This window comes from Notamacropus eugenii, chromosome 7 (genome assembly GCF_028372415.1).
Source record: "Notamacropus eugenii isolate mMacEug1 chromosome 7, mMacEug1.pri_v2, whole genome shotgun sequence".
Classification (NCBI taxonomy): domain Eukaryota; kingdom Metazoa; phylum Chordata; class Mammalia; order Diprotodontia; family Macropodidae; genus Notamacropus; species Notamacropus eugenii.
The window spans coordinates 3,721,941-3,745,559 of NC_092878.1; the positions used below are offsets into that span (position 1 = coordinate 3,721,941).

Here is a 23,619-nt window from a genome sequence, read left to right on the forward strand (position 1 = left end):
TGATAGGGGCAATTGGAATGTTCGGTGTTTTGGGGTGGGGGGAGGGGACAGGTGGGGAGAAAATTTGGAACCCAAAATTTTGTGAAAATGAATGTTAAAAAGTTAAACAAATAAGTTTTAAAAAATTAATCTGACATAGAATACTTCCAGTTTTCGTTGAGGAGCAAGGAAAGAGTTAATATGGGGCAAGTATAGTTAAGGCAGACAGCTGTACCATTCAAGTGCCATCTTTGCAGAACTTTCGTGATCTCCCAATTATGAACACTTTTCTTCCTCTTGAGATTACTTTATATAGTACTTCTTTTACATGCTTGTTGAATATATTGTATCCTCTTAGTAGGATATAAATAAGACAAGAACTATTTCATTTTCAATCTTTGTATTGCCAGTACATAGTATGCACCTAATAAGTGGGTGGTAGATTTAATTTAATTTTGTTCCACATAGAGTAGATTCTCAGAATATAAACTTGACTTGTCCTCTCCCTCTATCCATGCAGGTCAGCACCATCTCTAAGAAACTGATGTTTACACATATGTATCCAAACACCATCTTAACAGAAATGTTCTCTTTAAACCGTGCCTGTTTTATTTTAATATTTTACTTTCCCCAATTACATGTAAAAATAAATTTTAACATTCTTTTAAAAAAAGTTTTGAGAAGTGCTCCTTCCTCTCCTGGTACATAATTCGCAGCCCCCCAATCACCCTTACTGGGTTGGAGCTGGCAAGTGGAGGCTGCGGCGGGGTATTGAGCGGTCAGGGTGAGTGAGCAACTGGCACCAGGAGCCAGCAGTGAGGAACATGTGGTATCCCATAGCCTTGATAGCCCACTCTTCCTCAAAAATGCACATGGAGAATACATATCGCCATTTCATGACATACAGATTTACACAGACAAGAATGTGTTCTACATGGTCATGGAGTACCTCAATGGACAAGTACAAAGATGGAGATGGCGGGAAAGGATCCTTTAAATCCAATTAAGTAAGACATCAAAAAGGGAAAACACCACTATATTGCCAACGTCCTTCCCTCCCAAAGGTTATATCTGGAACTACAGAGTCATCTCTCAGACTTGGAAAGATCCAAGGCATAATATAGAGTAGCCTACCAGCTGTAGGGACAATGACCATACTGAGGTCTGCAGGACTGGGAGCTCAAGAGAAGTGATCAAAGTGAAGGTTTGGGGCATATTAGCTATGATCGATGATGGAGAAACTGAGTGGAATGTCATTGCAATCACTGTGGATGATCTCAATGCTGTTAGCTATAATTATATTTAGTTATGGTCAGAAAACTGAAACCCGATTATCTAGAAGCCACTGTAGAATGGTTTAGAAAGTACAGGATGCCTGATGGGAAACCAGAAAATGAGTTTGCTTTCAAGGCAGAATTTAAAGATAAGGACTTTGGCACTGACATCATTAAAATCACTCATGATCACTGGAAGGCATTGGAGGTGAAGAAAGCAGATGGAAGAGGAATCAACTGCATGAGCATGACCAAAGAGGACAGTCCCTTCAAGTACAGCATGGAATCTACCAAAGCAGTTGTAGATACCCTGCTGCCACCTTGTGAATCTACCTGTGGTATCCCCACAGATGTGAACAAGTGGTTTTATTACCAGAGCACCTACTGGCCCTTCAGGAAGACCAATCAGCATTGTTTCATTCCCTTGATCAGGAAATCCTACATTCCAAAGTCATAGATTTGTAAACGAGAGCTTTGAAGAGGCAGCTTTATTGAAACCAAATCCCATGTAATTAGTTGGGTCTATCCAGAATGTTCCATCCTCCTGAAAACAGTTTCTCCCTATCCCTGCCTACATAATAGCCCAATGCATCCCCAGGCCCAGGCTGGGGATAATTGGAAAGCCATTTGTGGAGAGCTAGATGTGCAGAAACAAGCATGCTTTGGGTATATGTGTTTACCATATGGTAGGAAATAAAATTATTGTGCCGAAGCTAAAAAAAAAAATTTTTTTTTGCCTTCCAAATTCTCTCCTTCCTGGGCCCTCCTCTCCTCCCTTCACTGAGAAGCAAACAATTTGGTACTGGTCATAAGTGTGCTGTCACACAAAACATATTTCTCTATTAGTCATGTTGTAAAAGACAGGTCCAAAAAATCCAGGAAAAATAAACTAAAGAAAAAGTATGTTTCTTTTTTCATTCAGATTCTATCAGTTCTTTCTCTGGAGACTGATCACATTTTTCATCATAGTCCTTCAGAACTATCTTGAATCAATGTATTGCTGAGAATAGATAAGTCATTCGCAGTTTATCTTCATACAGTACTGCTGTTACTAGGTAATGTTCTCCTCATTCTGCTCACTTCACTTTGCATCAGTTTGTGTAACTTTTTCCAGTTTTTCTGAAATCCAACTGCTGCTTATTTCTTATAGCATAATAGTATTCCATCACAATTGTATGCCACAACTTCTTTAGCCATTCCCCAATTGATAGACATCCCCTCAATTTCCAATTCTTTACCACCACTGAAAGAGTTGCTATAAATATTTTTGTACTTATAGATTCTTTTCCTTTTTTTTATCTCTTTGGGAGACAGATCTAGAAGGAGTATTGCTTGGTCAAAGGGTTTGGGGCATAGTTCTAAATTGCTCTATAGTTGAATCAGTATAAAACTTTACCAACAGTGCACTAGTGTCTCAATTTTCCCCTATTCCCTGCAACATTTGTCATTTTCCTTTTCTGTCATGTTGGCCAATCTAATAGGTATGAGGTGGTACTTTGGAGTTGTTTTAATTTGCTTTCTCTACTGAATAGTGATTTAGAGTATTTTTTATTACTCATCTGAAAACTAACTGTTCATGTCTTTTGACCATTTATCAGTTGAGGAATGGCTCTTATTTCTATAACTCCATCCTCCATATATTTAAGATCTTTTTCAGAGAAACTTGCTGTGAAGATTTTTTCAATTATGTTTACTACTTATGTATTTCCCTCCATCCTATTTTCCCCATTTCTCCTTCTCTCTCTCTCCCTCTCCCTTTCTCTCTCTCTCTCTCTCTCTCTCTCTTCCTCTTCCTCTTCCTCTTCCTCTTCCTCTTTTCTTTCATCCTCTCTATTCTCAAAAGTGTTTTGTTTCTGACTTTTACCTCCCCAAGTCTGCCCTCCCTTCTATAACCTTGCCTTTCTCTTATCCCCTTCCCCTCCTACTTTCCTGTAGGGTGACATATATTTCTACACCCAACTGAATGTGTGTGTTATTTTTGAGCCAATTTTGATGAGAGTAAGGTTCACACATTTCCCTCAATACACTATTTTCCCATCTTCCCCTCCACTGTAAAAGTTATTTCAAAATGAAAACAAATTAATAATAAAAAATAAACATTTTTAAAAGTTATTTCACACCTTTTTCATGTCAATTAACTTACCCCATTCTACCTTTCCCTTTCTCCTTCTCCTAATGCTTTCCTCTTTCTCATCCCTTAATTTTGTTTCTTTAGATAATTCTCCCATCATATTCAACTCACACCTGTGCCCTCTGTCTATGTCTTTTAACTGCACTAATAATAAGAAAGTTTTTAAGAGTTGCAAGCCTAATTTTTCTATGTAGGAATGTAAACAGTTTAACCTTATTAAGTACCTTATGATTTCTATTTCCTGTTTACCTTTTTATGCTTCTCTTGAATCTTATATTTGAAAGTCAAATTTTCCATTCAGCTCTGGTCTTTTCATCAGAAATGCTTGGAAGTGCTCTATGCAATTGAATGTTTATTTTTTCCCCCCTGAAGGATCATACTCAGTTTTGCTGGGTAGGTGATTCTTGCTTATAATCCTAGTTCTTTTGCCCTCTGGAATATCATATTCCAAGCCCTCTGATCATTTAAGGTAGAAACTGCTAAATCTTGTGTTATCCTGATTGTGGTTCCACCATATCTGAACTATTTCTTTTTGTCTATTTGCGATATTTTATCTTTGACTAAGGAGGTCTGAAATTTGGCTATAATATTTCTGGGAGTTTTCATTTGGGGGTTTTTTTCAGGAGCTAATCAGTGGATTCTTTCAATTTCTATTTTATACTCTGGCTCTAGAATATCAAGACAGTGTTCCTTTATAATTTCTGGAAAGATGATGTTTAAGCTCTTTTTTTTAAGCATAGCTTTCAGGCAGTCCAAAAATTCTTTAATGATCTTTCCTGGATTTATTTTCAAGGTCAGTTGTTTTTTCAATGAGATATTTCACATTTTCTTCTAGTTATTCATTCCTTTGATTTTGTTTTATTGTTTCTTGATGTCTCATAAAGTTACTAGTTTCCATTTGCTCAATTCTAATTTTTAAGGAATTATTCTCTTTAGTAAGCTTTTGTACCTCCTTCTTCATTTGGCCAGTTCTACTTTTTAAGTATTCTTTTATTAAATGGATTTTTGTGCCTCTTTTTCCATGTTGCCAGTTTTGCTTTTCAAGGCAGTCTTCTCCTTGGATTTTTGTGTTTCTTTTATCATTTGGCCAATTCTCTTTTTAAGGTGCTGTTTTCTTCAGTATTTTTTGTGCCTCCTTTACCAAGCTACTGACTTTTTTTTTTTATGATTCTCTTGTATCTCATTTCCCTCTCCAATTTTTCCTCCACCTCTCTTACTTGATTTTTAAAATCCTTTTTGAGCTCTTCCATGGCCTGAGACCAATTCATATTTTTCTTGGAAGTTTTTGATAAAGCAGTTTCGATTTTATTGTCTTCTGAATTTGTCTTTTGATCTTCCCTGTCACCTTAGTAACTTTCTATAGTCAAGATCTTTTTCTGCTGTGGTTTTTTTTTCCAGCTTCATTTGTCTGCTCATTTTTCCAACCTATTTCTTGACTTTTAACTTTATGCTAAAATAGGGTTCTGCTTCTGGAATGGAGAAATCACTGTCCCAATCTTCAGATTTTTTGCATTGCTGTTTTCAGAGATAATTTTAGGGTTTTGGTTCCTCCAAGGCAGTATGATAAAAGTGGTTACTACTTTGCTGGCCTGTGTGCAACCACAAGCACTCTCTTCCACCCTGGAGCTGCGACCAGTATCTCAGTTCCTCTGCAGATACAATATCTGATGTGCTACTTCTTCTCCTCACCCTGGGACTGAGACCCAGGACTGGGACCCAGATCCCAGTATGGGCAATGCATCAAAGTCCTGACCCCAGTGCCAGCAAAGGGACCCCTGAAATCTCCTTCTGACCAGTTACCATCTGTGAACTGAGAGGTCCAGAACCTGGCACTGCCACCACTGATTCAGTCTCTCCCAAAACATACTGCTGGTTTTCTGGGCCACAGCCTGTGCTTAACTGAACTCCACTCTTACCTTGGCACAACAGACCTCTCCTGCTGACCTTCTAAGTTTTCTTGGACTGGAAATTTGTTCATCCCATCCTTTTGTGAATTCTGCTGCTCCAGAATTTGTCTGGGGGCACTATTAGAAGTTGGTTGAAGGGTTTTAGGGGAGACCTAACACAAGTCCCTGCCTTTACTCAATCATCTTGACCTATTGCACCTTTTGTTAGCAGAGAGGATTGGAAATCCAGCTTTTTTTCATTAGTTTTGGATATTTAACTCACTGTAGCATCAATCTATAAATGTAGATTGAAATTTAACCATAGCTATAACTAATGTGGACTCATACAAATGATTGTTAATTTAGGTAGGATTCTAGGAACAAATAATTTTCATTTCTATGATTGGATAATAAATTGCTTGGTTTTTAAACACTATGGCATAGTTAGTAATGTATTACTAATGTCATTTTATACATGAAGAAACTAAACCTCACTCAATTAAATGACTTATCTGAGCTAAGATAAGCCATCTAGTAAATACTGGAATTAAAACATTGACCCAAGTCATATAAGATTTGTCTATAAGACTACACAATTCTGTCTCTGAATACAGAGGCAAAGTAGGTGCTAGAGTTTCAAGTGAGACCAATTCTTAGCTCAACTACAAAGAGTTAATTTTAAAACACTACTCAATGTAGCATTTTCTATACATTTAAAGATAAACCTACTTCTGAGACAAGGTCACGTGCTGAGAAGGACAAGTCTTCTTCCCCAAATACTGAGATTCTATCTTTCCATAAAGCAGTTTGAGGTTTTATGGTTATGTAAATAAACTGCTTCTGACAAAGCTAGTTCCTTTAGTGTAGCTCATTTATTGGGCTTCTTTTGGATCCAGTGGCTCTCAGCAGTTAGGTTGGGAACTTAGTGGTAACCAGATCAAAGTCACTGGAGCCAATGATCCTGGTAAGATTCAATTCTTATTCCAATCATTAAGTTCAACTATTAGCTTTTTATTCACTTAAAAGCAATTGAGATCGTCTTTGTTTTAATTAAAAACAGAACCAAAATTTGCCAGTTTGATCTGGGAAATGGATTTATTTTAGGGCTTGTTGTTAGTGATGAATATAAGAATCTGCCCATGAAGGAAGTTTGAGTATATAATTTATTTTCACAAATAATGGAATAAAGCACAAAGCTGGTTCCTTTGTTCAGTAGAGAAACCTGACTTACAGTAAGTCCTCTGACTGAAGGATTTTGGTTAAAGGGTGGGGAGCGGACACTGCGTCACCAGGGCTTTTGCTAATATTTTTCCCATTAGAACACAATGGGTCTAAACAAAGAGAAAATGATATGGGTGAACCACAGCACCCTCCATTTAACATTTCTACTCAAAATAAAAAAAAATGACCTGTTTTGAAAGTTTTCCTCATCACCATTTTACCCTTCCATCCAAATTTATGACCATACATATATAGTCCCCAAGATAAAAATATATGATGGCATTCCTCAGATGTCAATTCTCTCTATCCTTATATTTCATAATTATAGGCTTTTAATTTTTTATAGGAAAGTCCCTAGATTTTATTCTTCTTTTGTACCATATGAGTGTATATTTCTCAACCACTTTTCCCTACTACCAGAGTCAGAAATCTGGGGAAATCTATCCCTGATATTATTACGAATGAACTTATAAAAACCTCTGGAATCCTGGACAGAAGTTTTCAAATTCCTTCTTGAAAATAAGAGAAAGGCATAATTGTTCACAGAGGCTAGTGTGCTTTCTTATTACCTTGTTTTTTTACAAGCAGTTGATGGGGAAATGGAAATTATTTTATCATCATACAGTAAGGAAGGATACATCCATCATGGTCCAGAATGGTTAGGTAAGTGGAATGACCTAAAATTTGAACAATGGGTAGTATTTAGATAGGCTGAAAAGAAAGGGGTAGACTTTCCAGGTAAAAGTATAGAAATGATAATAGGAAGGACTTCTGCTTGGCCAGAGCAGAAATAGGACTTGGCCGTTTTTACAGTTAGATAATAGAGGAAGGACAACAGGGAAATTAGAGGAGGTGTGGTAATACTGGTTAAGCATTTGTTTTTGGAGTGTTGAAAAACAATTTAGTGGGATCATTAAGGGAGGATGAAATAATTGCTGGGTAGTTAATGAATTTATATACTTTTAACTTAAAAATACAGCCAATTATTGGACTGTTGGTCTTTGGTACCCCAAAGCTGTGAAGCCATTAATAAGCCTATTACTGTATGGTGCCTTAGAGCAGCTAGATACTTTGTGTCTATACCTTGAAACATGTTTAACATTTTGAGTCTCATACTTTAGTCTCATTGGCTACAGAGTGACAAACTTCTGTTTCGTCCCTACAGCCGAGGCAAAGTTCGTAATGCCCTGCTCTTACCACAGATTTTGTTCCTGTGAAGGTGGGAGTTTATTAGATATAAAAAAATAATTAAAGGCAAAATATTAAGGCCTTCTACATGGAGATCTCTGCCTCAGTCTCAAACTGCTCCCAATTAATCTCTCCACTGTCCAAGTGCGTCTGGGGAATTTCTAAACTTTACTTGACTGCAGATTGTGGAGAGGGAACCAAGGGGAGGGGTCCCTAGTTCTAGGCCACAGGATACTGAACAAAGGCAGGCAGAAAAGTGTAGAGAGGGACATCTACCTTCCTATCTCCGGTTCACCAATTTACAATTGCTGACAATGATCTCTGGTTGTCTGGATCTCCTCTCATTCCAGCCTTCACTTCTGCTCCCAGGTCTGGGTTACCTCTGCCTCACTGGTCTCTGCACGCTAATCTCAGCTTTTCAGGTTCTGGACTTGGTCACTGTAGATGGAAGCTTGGAGAGCAGCATTTCATGCCACCTATTACTCTCTAATCCCAAAATCTAAATCTGATTAGGTTTAATTAGCTCCCTGGTCTCTATCTCTCATCTGGAAACCCGGAAGCCTTTCTCACCATGTCAGCTCCCACTGGCCTGCAATCTTAAAAGACCTAGCCCTCTTTTCATGTTGAACATTTAAGATATAATCTGAATCAAAGAGATACGATCTGAAGCCTAGGTATGCATGGTGGCTTCTTCGCAATGTCAGTAGAAGAAAAAAGCCCAGGTCAATAAAACAGCACACAACTGTGTTTTCTAAAAGCTTTGTAGCAAATGGGAACCAGATTTATCAGTTCAGTTTTTGATGCTTTAGTTCCTAAGCTTTTGTTTTGGTTTTTTTGTGATGGACGTGGCGCCTAACAGGGTTAAAGAACAGTCCTACTACACCTAATGCTTGGTTCCAAGAAAAATAGGGCATTAAACCAAAGTATAAGGAGTCATTAGTTCCACAGGAGCAGTGTTAGAGAGGGAAGGATGATAGAGAGGAGAAGAGTGTTGAGGGGAGGGAACCAGCCTCCTCTGAGTTTACTCGTAATTTTATTAATAGCATTAATGAGGAGTAAGGTTGGCAAGAACAATGTTACAAAAGTCATGTTTACACCCTGTTCCTCTGTAATGTTGCCCAGGAAGAGTGACTGGGACCTTAGGAAAATTAAGAATTGAATGTGAGGAATAGAAAAGGTCACTCAGTAGGATGGGGTTCAACACTAGATGTAAAGTTAGAAGATCTGGGTTTGAATCCAGGCATCATCACTTGCCATAAATACACCAGTGGATAAATTACTTCCCTTCTCTGCGCCTTAAGCTTCCTCATCTGCAAAATAAATAGTTAATATTTAAGGTCCCTTCAAGCTCTAAAATCCTAAGTAGAAAATGTTGAAGAGGACAATGAAAGCTAACCTCGGAAAGAATTCAAGGAATTTAGCCAAAAAAAGACTGAGGAGGAGAGAAAGGGAGGGAGAAAAAGAATATGCAATGGTGTCACTTTTTCACAATTTGACCTGAGCTTCTGGACTTTTGAACTGGATGTTAATCAAGTTGACACTGGCATCAAAATCATGTAACGTGTCCAGTGTGCCCCCAAAGACTCATGTGCTGTGATAGCCTCTGCTGTGATGACCAATAAGTCAGGCAGGAAAGCATGTGTAACTTCGCAGGCACTATGCTAAACAGGAAACAAAGAGAAGCAAAGGACAGCCCTTGCCCTCCAGGAACTTAAAATCTAAAGGAGGAAACAACAGAGAAACAACTACGTACAAACAAGTGACCTAAAGGTTCAATGGGAAATGTCCAACAGAAGGACGGCACTGGAATGAAGAGGGATTGAGATTTTAGCTGGGATTTGGAGGAAGTCAAAGAAGCCAGGAAGTGATGAGAAAGGAGAGCATTCCAGACATGGGAGACAGCCAGAGAAAAGGCTGGAAAGGTGCTAGAGGTGAGGAGGTTAAAAAGGACTTTGAACGCCAAATAGATGATCCTTGGGAGTGACAGGGAGTTTATTGGCCAGGGGATGGAGTGAGGATTGTAACATGGTTGGACCTGTAGTTTAGAAAAATGACTCTGGTGACTGAAGGAAGGATGAACAAGAGTGGGGAGAGACTTGAGTCAGACAGGCTCACCGGAGGGCTGTTGGAATAGTCCAGGCAAGAGATGATGAGAAGATGAAGGGGGAAAGGAAGAGAAAATAGGAATCATATGCTCCTAATAAATTCAGCTTTAATTACTATTGTTAGACTTCTATTCTTTCTCCTTCCAAAGGTTGACCTCCTTTTGCACATTCTTGAGTGGTTCTAAATAGCTAACCCTAACCCTAAATTCTTACTTTTTTCCACTTTTATCATACTTTTATAAATATAGGATATCCTAAAAGTCTTAGTGCCATTTTAACAATTTAAGTTGTTAAAATCGCACTAAGACTTTTGGGACACCCTGTATGTTATAACAGCAAAAAAAATCTTGGCTCCATATTATATCCAATATATTATGTGTGTGTATATATTCCAACATAGGTGGCCAAATGGTGCAGTGAATAGAATGCTAAGCCTGGAGTCAGGAAGACTCATCTATCTGAGTTCAAATTTGGCCTCAGACACATACTAGCTGTGTGACCCTGGGCAAGTCACTTAACACTGTCTTCTTCAGTTTTTTCATCTGCAAAACGAGCTGGAGAAGGAAATGGCAAACCACTCTAGTATCTCTACCACGAAAACCCCAAATGGAGTCATGGAGAGTCCGATACAAATGAAAAACAACAAAAATTTTGACATAATTGGAATAATTTTATTTTATGCATTTAAAAATATTCTGAGAAGTACAGAGGTTTTGCCAGACTGCCAATGGAGTCCATACCACAAAAATGGTTAAGAATACATTCACTAAAACATTTGTCTGACTTCACCTTTGCTCCCTTAATTCCCTGTCTTGTAATATGCTTCTCTCTGTTCTGTCACATCTTTCTGATAGAAAGCAAGTTTGTGGGGCCAAGCACCATATGTTGTTTGTTTGTTTGGTTTTAGCTTTGGTTCCCCACTGGCTGGTCCAATACCATGTACATGGAAAGCACGTAATAAATTATTGCTGAATTATTTTGGCCGACTATCATAACTGTGCAAGTATTACATAGTTCTAAAACAAGTTACCAAAAGACCATAAATCCTCTCAGGAGGGCATCTTCATGCATCCTGGTGCCACCTAGGGAAGATAAAGGAAGTAAAAAGGTTAAATGCCCCCTCGGATGAATGTGGACTCTACATCTTTGGTCAGAGTGAACTCCGTACAAAAGGTCAAAAAACTAAGCTGAGTCAAAAAGCACTATGGTAAAACTAGTGAGGGGATGCTCGGGCTCATGATTTTCAGGTGGGGCATAGGTACGTGATTCCTACTATGGGAAGATCACCTATACCAGGGTCTATTAGTTCTGCCAGATGCACTGTCCATAGCTTGCCAGGAGCAAAAGAAAAAAATCAATATCAGTTTCAACGCATGGAAGCTAAGGCAGGTTGTTACTGTAACTTTCTGAACTTCTCTCTATATCCATTCCCCTCCAAATGCCAGAAAAAAAATTTTATTCGTAGGAGAAGGGTGTGAACTTGTTCTCTTTTTGTGAATGGGAAATCTTGAACTTTAAAAATAAGAATTGTATTTTTATTTTAGATATGGAATTTAACTTGGACAAACTAATACAAGAAACCCAAAACACACTGCTGCTAACACCTGATCAAGAGACAACTCGAAATCTAATACACAAAAAGGTTTGTGACACATTTATTGCAAATTATGGTCCCACTAGTTAATTTTGTCAAACAGCAAGTGTGTTCACTTTACCATAAATAATGTTGTAACTTACATGTCTGATAAATGTACGCTGGAGAAATTCAACTGATCAGAAGAGGGTCTTTTCAATTTATATTAACAGTAGCTGACATGTATATAGTACTATAAAGTCTGCAAAACATTTTACAGACATCACCTCGTTGGATCCTCACAGAAATTCTGCAAACTAGGAACTATTACTATTCTTGTTTTACAGACGAGGAATTCGAAGCTCCGAGAGGCTTAGGGACTTGCTGGGGATCATCTAGTTAGTAAGAGATTGAAGCAAGATTTGAACTTAGGTCTCCTCACTAAAAACACATACTTTCTAGTTGTTTCATTATAATCATTCTTATTTTTAACTTAAAGTTCCATTGATGCCTCTTATTCTATTATAATTGTTTCTAGATATGCCTCAAACCCACCTACCCAGTGAACCTTCCTTTGTAAACAAAAGTTCAGACAAATGAATCTACATAGTGAACCTTGGCTGACAGCATAGACAATATTCTGCCCTCAGTCCCCATCTGCTCCAAGGTGAGAGCACAGGTGCATGTCCTCATCTCATCTCTGCAGCTGAATTTGATCATCAGAATTACACCATATTTAGCTTCATTTTAATTTGCTTTGCATTTACATCACTATGGCAATTATCTATGTCATTTTGCCAGTTTTGTTTATTTCACTGTGTATCACTTAATATGAGCCTTCTAAGTTTTCTCTGAATTCTTCATCTTAGCTATATCTACAGCAGAGTCATGTATTCTGTTTTATTCATATATCACCATATGTTCAGTCATTCTCCAACCTGTTTTGTCTCCAGGTTTTTAATGGCACAAAAAAATCAGTCAAAAAGCATTTATTAAGTGCCTGCTATATGCCAGGCACTGTGCTAAATGCTGGGGATACAAAAAGAAACAAAAAACATTTCCTGAATTCAAGGAGCTCACAATCTAGTGGGAGAAACAACAAGCAGCAAATGTATACAAACAAACTCTAATACTGGCAAAACAGGGAATGACAAAAAAAGGACAGCACCAGAATCAGGATGAGATGAGAAAGGCTTCTTTTAGAACATGAGATTTTAGTTAGAACTTCCAGGAAGTCAGAGAAGCAAGAAGAGAGACCATTCCAAACATAGAGAACAGATAGAGAAAATGCCCAGAGCAGGGAGATCGAGTACATGGTACAGCAAGGATGGATGGAACAGTGTGTGGCAGGGAGTAAAGGGCAACAAGACTAGAAAGTAGGAGGAGGTCAGGTTATGAAGGTGTGTATACCAAACAGAATTGTATTTGATCCTAGAGGTGATGATATGTTGGTATGTATAAGACTACACACACACACACACACACACACACACACACACACACACACACACACACATATATATATATACACACACACACATATATGTGTGTGTGTATCCAATCTATATATGTCCAAAAGTGGGACTTCTGTCCCACTGACCTCTGGGGCAGAGGATATGAATAATGTAATGACTTTCCTCATATGATCCCAAATTCTTTTCCCAATACATTAATCATCTTTTTAAGACTCATATGATGAGCTTCCCTTATTTGGATAGTGGGATGGTAATGATGGTCTCCATGTTGGTCCAAGAAGCTTATTACTTCTTGACAAATTCTACTCAATCTTAGTACAACAGGTGACAAAGAACATGGTTACACAGAAGTACCAAGAAGATCATAAGCAATCAGCATTCCCTATCTATATCTTGACTTCTATATTTCCTTATGAGATACCATCTTAGAATAGATTGATCACTTTCTTGCTGTTAGGACCATTCAGTTCTGAAATTTGGTTCTGAATCATTCCTGGATGTAACTGTTGCTTCCCAGAAAAAGTCAACAGAATTGCCACATTGAATTTCTCTCTCCATGTTCTGAGAATGTTAATGACCTAAGTCCCTAAGCTAAGCTCAGAGATATTTATTTTATCTGTTAAGCTCCTCATCTCCCTACTTACGGTATCTGAAAACAAACTTATGGGTTTTTTTAAGACTGCCTAGTGTGAAAAAGTTTGATTTTTACCAGATTTGCAAGTGTGGCTCAATATTAACAAAGCAGTGATGTCATCATATGAACAAGGACTTCCAAAACCACATGATTACATTAACAAATTCACAAAGTCTTTTACACCGTACAAGATTCACTTACACTAAATTAAAAAAACCTACAAAGCACAGGCAAAGAAAGACCTTATCTTAACATTATTTATAAAAGTATCTATAATTAAAATCATGCATTATGTTCAGTGGAGAAACAATAGTTTTCCTCATAAATAAAGGAGAAAAGCAAGAATGTCCCTTCCTCACTTTTATTTCACATATCCTGGATACAGGATATATCTAGCAATATATCTATCCTACATATATAGGATATATCTAGCAATAGTAGTAATACAAAAAAGAAAAGGCATAAAAATAAGTAAAAATGAAATAAAACTATCCCTATTCACTGATGGCATGATAGCTTACTTAGAAAATCCTAGTGAATCATGACAGAAACTAATTGACATACTGAACAATCTCAGTAAAGTAACAAGATACAAAAACCTACAAAAGTTAATATTCAACAAACCTAATGGACAAATTGGCAAAGCTTATAAAAAGTGAAATAGTTAATTTTTGAGAGGTTGTGGAAATAAAACACACTAACATACTATTAGTGGAGCTGTGAATTGATCCAACCATTCTGGAAATTAATTTGGAACCATGATAATAAAGTGTCTAAAATACTCATGCCCTTTGACCCAGAGAATTCACTACTCACTTTATACCCAAGGAAGTCAGTGATGAAAAGAAAGGTCCAAATACTCTACAATCTTTATAGCGGCACTTTTAGCAGAAAACTGAAAACAAAGCAGATGCCCTCAGGTGGAGGAAATGTCTGAACAGACTGTGATACATGGTGGGACTTAAAGGCTCTTTGCCTTTTTCCTCATCTGTAAAATGAGAAGTTTGACCTCCAAGATCCCTTCTAACTCTAAATCTATGGTTCTATAATCCTAGTGGGAAAAGAGTGTAAGAAATGATGAATATGGAGAATAAGATTTATATGAACAAATGGATAAGAAAATTAGTGTTTACTATATGCCAAGCTCTATGCTAAATATTAAGAATAAAAATTTAAAAATAATCTCTGCCAACACAGAGTTTCTATTCTAACAAGGGAACATAGTTCATAAAGAGGAGTGGTGGCCAAGGAAAGGCATTATGGTTTGGAAAGTGGTAGGTGTAGTGAAAAGAGCGAAAAGGGAGTATGTGCTCCCTAATACACCCACTCCTTAGTACACCCTTGCTAGTTGTTTCTGCTGTTGTCCCTTAATTGTAACTTCATTTGGGGTTTCCTTGGTGAAGATGCTGGAGTGGTTTGCCATTTCCTTTTCTAGCTCATTTTGTAGATGAAGAACTAAGGTAAACAGGCAAACTGAAGCAAATGACTTACCCAGGGTCACATAGGTAGTGTCAGAGGCAAGATTTGAACACAAGAAGATGAGTCTTCCTGACTCCTGGCCCAGTGTTCTATTCATTGCACCATCTAGCTACCATTTCTAGTAGAGATTGCAATTCTGGTCTAATTATAGTTCCTTAACTATAAGCCAGGTAGGAGGGTAAGGGAGTTGTTAAGACCATCAGAGCATGATCTTAGGCCTGGGTGGCAAATTATCCACTGAGGAGAAATCTAGGAAGTATATGAACTGATATGGACTAAAGTAAGCAAAATCAGGACAACAGCATACACAATCACCAAAACAATAAAAATGAAAAGAACAAGAATAACAAACCAAAAAAATTGAATGCTCTGCCTTTTTCCTCCCAATATATTCCTCTCTCACCACTTTATTTTTTTTGGATGTCATCCCTTCTTATTCAACTCATCCTGTGCTCTCTGTCTATATGTGTGTTTGTGTGTGTGTATGTGTATATATATATATATATATATATATATATATATATATATATATATATATATATATATATATATATATATATATATATATATATGTGTGTGTGTGTGTGTGTGTGTGTGTGTGTGTGTGTGTGTGTGTATAATCCCTCCAACTACCCAAATACTGAAAAAAGTCTCAAGAGTTACAAATATTCCCTTTCCATTTAGTAATGTGAACAGTTCTGTTTCAGAAAGTCCTTTATGATTTTTCTTTCCTGTTTACCTTTTCATGCTTCTCTTGATTCTTGTGTTTTAAAGTCAAATTTTCTATAAGGATCTGGTCTTTTCATCAAGAATGCTTGAAAGTCCTCTTTTTCATTGAATAACCATTTTTTCTCCTGAAGTATTATACTCAGTTTTGCTGGGTAGGTGATTCTTGGTTTTAGTCCTAGTTCCTTTGACTTCTGGAATATGATATTCCACGCCCTTCGATCCCTTAATGTAGAAGCTGCTAGATCCTGTGTTATCCTGATTGTATTTCCACAATACTTGAATTGTTTCTTTCTAGCTGCTTGCAATATTTTCTCCTTGACCAGGGAACTCTGGAATTTGGCCACAATGTTCCTAGGAGTTTCCCTTTTTGGATCTCTTTCAGGTGGTGATTGGTGGATTCCTTGAATACTTATTTTGCCCTCTGGTTCTAGAATATCAGGGAAGTTTTCCTTGATAATTTCATGAAAGAAGATGTCTAGGCTCTTTTTTTGATCATAGCTTTCAGGTATTCCCATAATTTTTAAATTGTCTCTTCTGGTTCTATTTTTCAAGTCAGTTGTTTTTCCAATGAGATATTTCCCATTATCTTCTATTTTTTCATTCTTTTGGTTTTGTTTTGTAATTTCTTGGTTTCTCATAATGTCATTAGCTTCCATCTGCTCCATTCTAATTTTTAAAGAACTATTTTCTTCAGTAAGCTTTTGAACCTTATTTTCCATTTGGCTAATTCTGCTTTTTTTAAAGCATTCTTCTCCTCATTGGCTTTTTGGACCTCTTTTGCCAATTGAGTTAGCCTATTTTTTAAAGTGTTAATTTCTTTACCATCTTTTTTGGGTCTCCTTCAGCAAGCTGTTGACTTGCTTTCATAGTTTTCTTGTATCGCTCTCATTTCTCTTCCCAATTTTTCCTCCACCTTTCTTATTTGGTTTTCAAAATCCTTTTTGAGCTCTTCCATGGCCTGAGACCATTGCATATTTATTTTGGAGGTTTCGCATGCAAAAGCCTTGACTTTTAGGTATTCCTCTGAAGACCTAAATTGTTCCTCCTCATCCAAAAGGATGGAAGAAAATATCTGCTCATCAAGAAAGTAACCTTCTGTTGTCTTATTCTTTTTCCCTTTTGGGGGCATTTTCCCAGCCAGTTACTTGACTTTTGAGTTCTTTGTCAGGGCAGAGCTCAGGGCTGAGATTCAGATCAGCTGCTCAATTCCCCCAGGGGCTTTAGGCAGAGGTCTCCCAGGTCTGTCACTCAGGGCTGAGATTCAGATATACTTCTCAATTCTTTCAGGGGCTCTATATGGCAGGCTCCAAAAATGGAAGCTGCAGTGGCTGCTGCCAGGGTCCAGACCACGCTTCCCTCTCCTAGATGACTGAGCCCTCCCACTGACCTTTGAAGCTGTCTGTGGCATTTGTGGGTTGAGTAACCTGGGAACTGCTGCTGCCAGTGGCTCCCTGAAGTCTGTTCAGGGTCCTGTCCCTGCTCCACGCTTCCTGGGCTGCACTGCATTTGTGAAATTGAATTCTCTGAAATTGTAATGACAAGCTTGGGCCCAAAGACAAGATTTTAGAATATACCTTATTCCCTTTTTGTAGAGTTTGGAGACTATCAGTGTGGAACACTACAAATAATGTCATACTTGGTTGATGTATTATTTAGTTTTGTGAACTATTTTCTTTTTTTATTTTTTGTTATAAAAAATTACTCTCTGGAAGAGGCACAGGGGAAGAATATATTGAGAAGTGTAAATGATATTAAGACAAAAATAAAGTAAAGTTTATTTTAAAGGGAAAAAAAGATTTTTTAAAATATATAGTTAGTGTAGTATGTGAAATTTTAGCCTTGGATATAGGAAGATCTGGGTTTGAATTCCCATTTCTAATATTTGAGAACCTTGTGACCTTAGGCAAATCACTTAATAACCATGTACCCTAAACTAAGTCTATTTACCAAGACAATTGATATTGGAGGAGGGAGTTCCCACACAGAGCTTCCAAAAAATCCATCAGTGTAATTGCCAAGATTGCCTGCGTTGTCCCTACAAGAAAGGATAGGTCTGAGTAAACTGGTCATTCAAAATGAGCTTGTTTTTATGCTCCATGAATTCAGTTATCTCTGTGCAGACATGATTCCCAGATCTATATATATATCTATATATATCTATATATATCTATATCTATATCTATATCTATATATCTATATATATACAACTGTCATCTCTCTTCTGATCTCTAGTCCTACATCACCAGTTGCTTAATGAACATTTCAAATTAGATATCCAGCATCTAATTTAACATTAACATCTTAACATGTCCAAAAAAGAATGCATTGTCTCTCCTTCAAAACTCTTCCTTCTTCTGAATTTCTCTATTCCTGTGGAGGGTGCTACCATCCTCCCTGACCAGGCTCATAACCTCAATGTCATCTGCAGTTCCTCATGCTTATTCATCCCACATATCCAGTCAGCTGACAAATCTTTCCACTTCTACCTTCAGAATAGCTCTCCTAATTACAAAGCTACGACTCTAGTTCAAACTCTCAACCCTTCTCACTTTGACTATTACAAAGTCTTCCAATTGTTCCCCCAACCTCAAGCTTCCTCACATGTCAGTCTGTCCCCTACTCATCTAATGAGGTGATTTTTCTAATTCGGGATGCTCATGTCACTTTTCTTACTCAAATTTCAATGACTCTCTGTCACGTCCCATTTCAAATATTGAATGGGGTTTTTTTGCATTCAGAGCTCTTCAAACTCTAGCCCCTTCCTGCCTTTCTGGTCTTCTGCATTCTACTCTCATTCTACTCTCCCCTAAGTTCACCCTATTTTCTGTCCCATATACACAACTGGCCTATTATACTGGTCTATTTTTTGTCCCTTACACACAACAAACACACACCATCTCTCTGCCTTTCCAGTAGTTGGCTGTTCCCACTCCACATTTTGAAAGTTCTTCCTCCTCCCCTACATCTCTCACAATCCCTGGTTTTCTTCAAAACTCAATGAAAATTCCTCTTTCTCCAAGAGACCTTTTCCAGTTCTCCTAGTTACTAATTTCCTCCCCTAAAATTATCTTCTATCTACTCTACATATATCTTGCATCTAACTTTTAATTTAGATGTTTTCTCACCGATTCATTTGTCAGTTCCTTGAGAGCAGAAGCTGTTCATGCTTTCTTTGCAGCACTTAGCACAGTACATGCCAGTACTCACACAACTGATCACCTACATAAAAACACCACCAGTTTGGGAGTGGGACAACCTGGGTTAAAAATCTCAACTCCAGCACTTACTTCCTTTTTGGCTTTAAGAGGGAAGGTAAGAATAAGCATTAACTAAGCACCTACTATTTGCCAGGCACTTTGCTAAGCACTTTAAAAATATTGTATCATTTGATCCTCACAATAATCCTTTGAGACAGGTGCTATTATTATCCCCATTTTATGGTTGAGGAAACTGAGGCAGATAGAGGCTAAATGACTTGCTAGTAAGTTTCTGAGGCTAGACTTGAACTCAGGTCTTCCTGATACCTGGCCCTGCATTCTAACCTAGCTACTTTCGGCAAGTCACTTTACTTCCTGGGTCGTCAGTCTCCTCATCTGTAAAATGAGAGAGCTGGATTATATGACCCCTCAAATCCATTCTAGCTCTAAATCTATGATCATCAATGCAAAGATTTCCCATAGTAAATTCTGGGTGGGAGAAAAGGAATATGACCTTTTGGGGTCAACCCCTCAAATCAGATCCAGTTATTAACCCAGAGTTTTTTGTCAGAGAGGGAGCCCACTAGGTTATTCATTATTTACTTAGAAAATGAAAAAAATTTATCTGTAGAAAAATATAGGTTCATGCCAGTCTAACCTCATTTCTTTTTCCTGATATTAATGGACAGGGCTAAACTATGAACCCAGTTTCTCTGACTTCAAGTCCAAAATTTCTGAACATTCTTCAGAATATCTAATTTTTTTCTTTTCACACATATTTGCTCTCCTTTCTTTTTAAAATTAGTACTTCCAAAGTCTCCAAAGAAATAACAAATGATGTGTTTTTGTGTATGCACATATATGTAAAATACCACCCAAAAGGAAACTTAGAAATACCAGGAGACTGTTCAGTATAAATGCCTAAGCCTTTCCATGTCTTTTCAGATAGCCTGTATTTTAAAACTATTTCATTGATCTGAAATTGAACAGAAATTTTTCTGTTGTTTAATCCATATAATAGTTGCTTTGGTTCCTGTTCATGTATCTTTCTTTATAACAAGGGTTCCTAATTCATTCCCTTCATTCTGTGAGCAGAGGAGCTGTGTGGCAGTTCAGCTTTTTATAGATTTCTTGTCCCATCACCCATTTACCCCTGCCTCATGTCAACCAACAAACCAAACATTCAACCTGCTTCCTAAGATGGTCAAACAGAAATGAAACACGGGAAACACAAGAAGAGCAACACTGGGGGAGCAGGAAAATTGGGTTCCTCTGCTTTGTTTAGTGGACCTGTTTTTTAACTTGCTAATACAAGATGCTTCATAAGAACGTAACTTCTCATCATCCAAGCTTGCTGATGACTTCCTCAACAGAACAACCTTGCATGTGTCCACGGTGCTCTCCATGATGGGTTTTGACCAATACAGAGACTCTAGTAGTCTGTTATTTTTCCATATTTTTAACAAAAGATGTCATAACTTTCTTACTTTTGTTTTACTTTTCATAATAAACTGACTGGTGAATTGATATCGCCTTTAATAAAATGTGTTCTATAATCATATTGTATATTGAATCATGAAGAGTGAAAGAGGTATTGTGGTTGATTCGAGTATTAGCAGATGCTCAGCTAAGGGGATTATTTAGTTATTTGAAATAATGAAGAGATAGAAAAATAGTCCTACTGGAAATTACTACTCAATAACTTATACTTTAATAAATAATAAATTATTTTTCTCTAATTTGAAGAATATTTTCAAACTATTGCTTCCAATTTGTTATGATTGATATTTCACAGTGATTCTAACTGTAGATATACTGTATTTATCTTGTTGCATAGAATTTGAGAAATTACATAAAATCCTGCCTAACTGACTTTTTTTTCCCCTTATAGTCTCACAATATTGGCCCTGGTCCAGAATTTTGCCGGTATCTCTTCCGAGTTGCAGGCCAGAGTCCTCTGGTAGCATATTATCTGAAGATGCATGAAATTGCAACAAATCCAAGGCTCCCATGGTCTTGCAAGATTCACATGACTCAAATTTTCCGATGGCCATATCCTTTTGAGTTTTGTTTCATATGCCATTTGTAAAATATTCCAAATTTATTTAAATGCCTCAGCCAGTGAAAGATACAAAACTTGTATTTCTCATGAATTCAGTTATTTCCCTTTTCATTAAGTTCAAAAGACTACTTAGAGTACTTTTTCTTCATTCTATATTTAAGATAGTGTTTCTATGAGAAATGAGTGAGCAGGCATGTTCAAAAATGATGGATTCAATTGTCTTTAAGTCACATTAAGAACCATACCAAATTATATAAGTGATTTGAATTTCTTATCAATACATTGTTGATAATGAGGAAATCTACGGTATCCTGTAGGCTTCTTGCTCAATCCCCAGAGTTCTAGTTACCTCTAATGTCTCCAGAGCCTACCTTTTTCCCTGTCAAAAGAAGTCCCCCCTCCCCCACCCTTGGGAGGATTCCCAGGACTGCTCACAGAGCATTAGAAACAGGCAGGCGTTGATGCTAGCCTCATCTGCTGTGAGACCAGTCCTGCCTCGGCTGAAAACTGGGATCTGATTATCTGTCATACAAAAAGGTACTTCTTTACACTGGAGCGCGATGATGATGATGATGATGATGATGATGACGACGACGACGACGATGATATTAATGTTATTACTATTAACAACAAAAAAATGGCATTTACACAGCATTGGAAAGTCTACAAAGTACTTTATGTTCATCGTTTCATTTGAGCCTCACAAGTCCGTGAGGTCGATACTACAGCCCAACTCCACGTAGTAAGTTGTGCCCAAAACTTTTTTTTAACAATGTTGCCGACAACAGAGGACATTATTTTTTATTTTATGACCACGTGTCCAAGACAATTTCTTATAAACCCACATACGCTCATGCATTCATATACACACACATACGCACACACAAGCAACTTCTGAGATTTTGTATCCCCTAACCAGTTTTTTATTAAGGCTAACTCCAATTCTTAAACAAATGCCTATTGGTTGTCTAATACAGGTTGTGTAACTAATTTACTTGAAAAGAATAAATTAACTGGAAGATGAATGTCTGAAATAGCTTTAAAAACAAAAATTGGGGATGTTTTCCCAATAAACATAAGATGAAGTGTACCTTTTCTCATATTAGACACGCAATCCTTCTAAAAAACATTTCAGAGAAAAGGTCTATCAAGTTAAAAATATAGGATTTCATCTTTTCTTCATACATATTTGTTCAGTAGGTGAAAAAGTATCCTTAGAGGATATATTCTATGTTTTATAAGACTTTAAAAGCACCATTTCAGCATATGGACACCTAGGGATATGGGAGCTCAGGGAGAACTAGCACCTCTGGGGTGAGGGCTTGCCACGTCCTTTTCAGAGCTGCTTATCCACCTTTGGTGTCTACTTTTCCCCAACTCTCACCTGTGACTCTGAGAAGCTGTAATGTGTGCAGTGGCCATGTTGTGGTAAATCTGTCTCAGGAGACCAGCTCAACTAGGCTGAGGGTAACCAGTGGGCCTAACACCCATCAGTGAGTGAGGGGGATATCTACCTCAAGTATGGGAAAACTTTCCCCTACAAAATGGGCAAAGGAGGACAATTCGTTCCAATGGCCATGAAGACTGATAAAACAGGTACCATGGAGCACTTGGAACTTGGTCAGACCATTGAAGATGCCAAGGTCATCTGCTGCCTCCCAAGCCATCACCAGCTGTCCTGAATTTGTCTTGCCCCTGGACTTTGATGGCTCTGGAAGAAAGAGTGAGGTTGATGACTTTGTGCAACTCTGCCTCACTTAAATCTAATTCACGCACAAGTCAAGACATCACCAGTGGTGTCATTGGTCCTCTTTGAAAATGAAGAATGAACAACAAAAATGTGGATGTCGAATTGAGCTAAAACATCTGCTCTTTCATCTCTTCTACCTTTTGTTTTAGGCCCATCAGGGAGGATTGCCTCATCACTCCAACACTGTCTGTGTGAGGGGAAAGGAAGGGTGAGGAAATAGTTCCCCAAAAAGGTTTTGCTATTATTACATAGTCACAATCTTAGATTTAATAGGAATGAAAAGGAATTGCTTAACCACAAATCAGGTGGTTTTCAAGGAGCTGAAGACAGCATAAGGAAATAAGTGGTCAAAAGAATAGACTTGATCTTACCTTGGGTCCATTCGTCTAACTACTGTTGTCTGTCCAGCAGAGTGGTGGTTCATAGCCTTCAGCTATGCATTAAAAGCTGTATACCTCTCCCTCTCAGGGAGAAGCTTTCTAAACTATAACACCTAATAGCAACAGATGACCTGAAATAGCTTAAGCTCAGCAGATAATAGCAGAGAGCAACTTGATGACCAGGAGAGCAAGAAAAACCGTCAGGGATATATCCGGATGAGAGCAGCACGAGGATGCTGCTGACAACAAAGGACGTTGGCAGCTTTGTGGTATTAGAAGTGACATTATCAGAGGACACTGAGAGCTCTACAGCATCAAAAGGGTGAGTTACCCTAGCTATACATGTACTGTGATCATATGGGACCCTACATGAAGACTTTCCATATATGTATGCCATGTTCACATGGCATCAACCACCAGAAGCCCTTTACATATGTTTCCAGCCAGAGGAAATGTATGTGCTCCACCATGTTTTTAGTTACATATGTTCTTTGTATGTGTGTATACTCTTCCCCATTGGTGGTGGAGTGACCTGTGGGAGAGAATAACCCATGTG

At 37.8% G+C, this 23,619-nt stretch overlaps 1 protein-coding gene and 1 pseudogene across 1 annotated transcript in view; both read left to right on the top strand.

Annotated features, from left to right (window-relative positions):
* LOC140513139 (inorganic pyrophosphatase pseudogene) overlaps positions 1-2,048 on the top strand; it is a 42,933-nt pseudogene extending 40,885 nt beyond the window's left edge.
* The window catches only part of FAM227B (family with sequence similarity 227 member B), a 335,873-nt gene that overhangs the window by 256,459 nt on the left and 55,795 nt on the right, over positions 1-23,619 (top strand). Inside the window, exons 12-13 of the mRNA XM_072623913.1 lie at positions 11,329-11,426; positions 20,763-20,922. Of these exons, the coding sequence (XP_072480014.1) occupies positions 11,329-11,426; positions 20,763-20,922 (258 nt within the window). The remainder of the gene's footprint in view (positions 1-11,328; positions 11,427-20,762; positions 20,923-23,619) is intronic.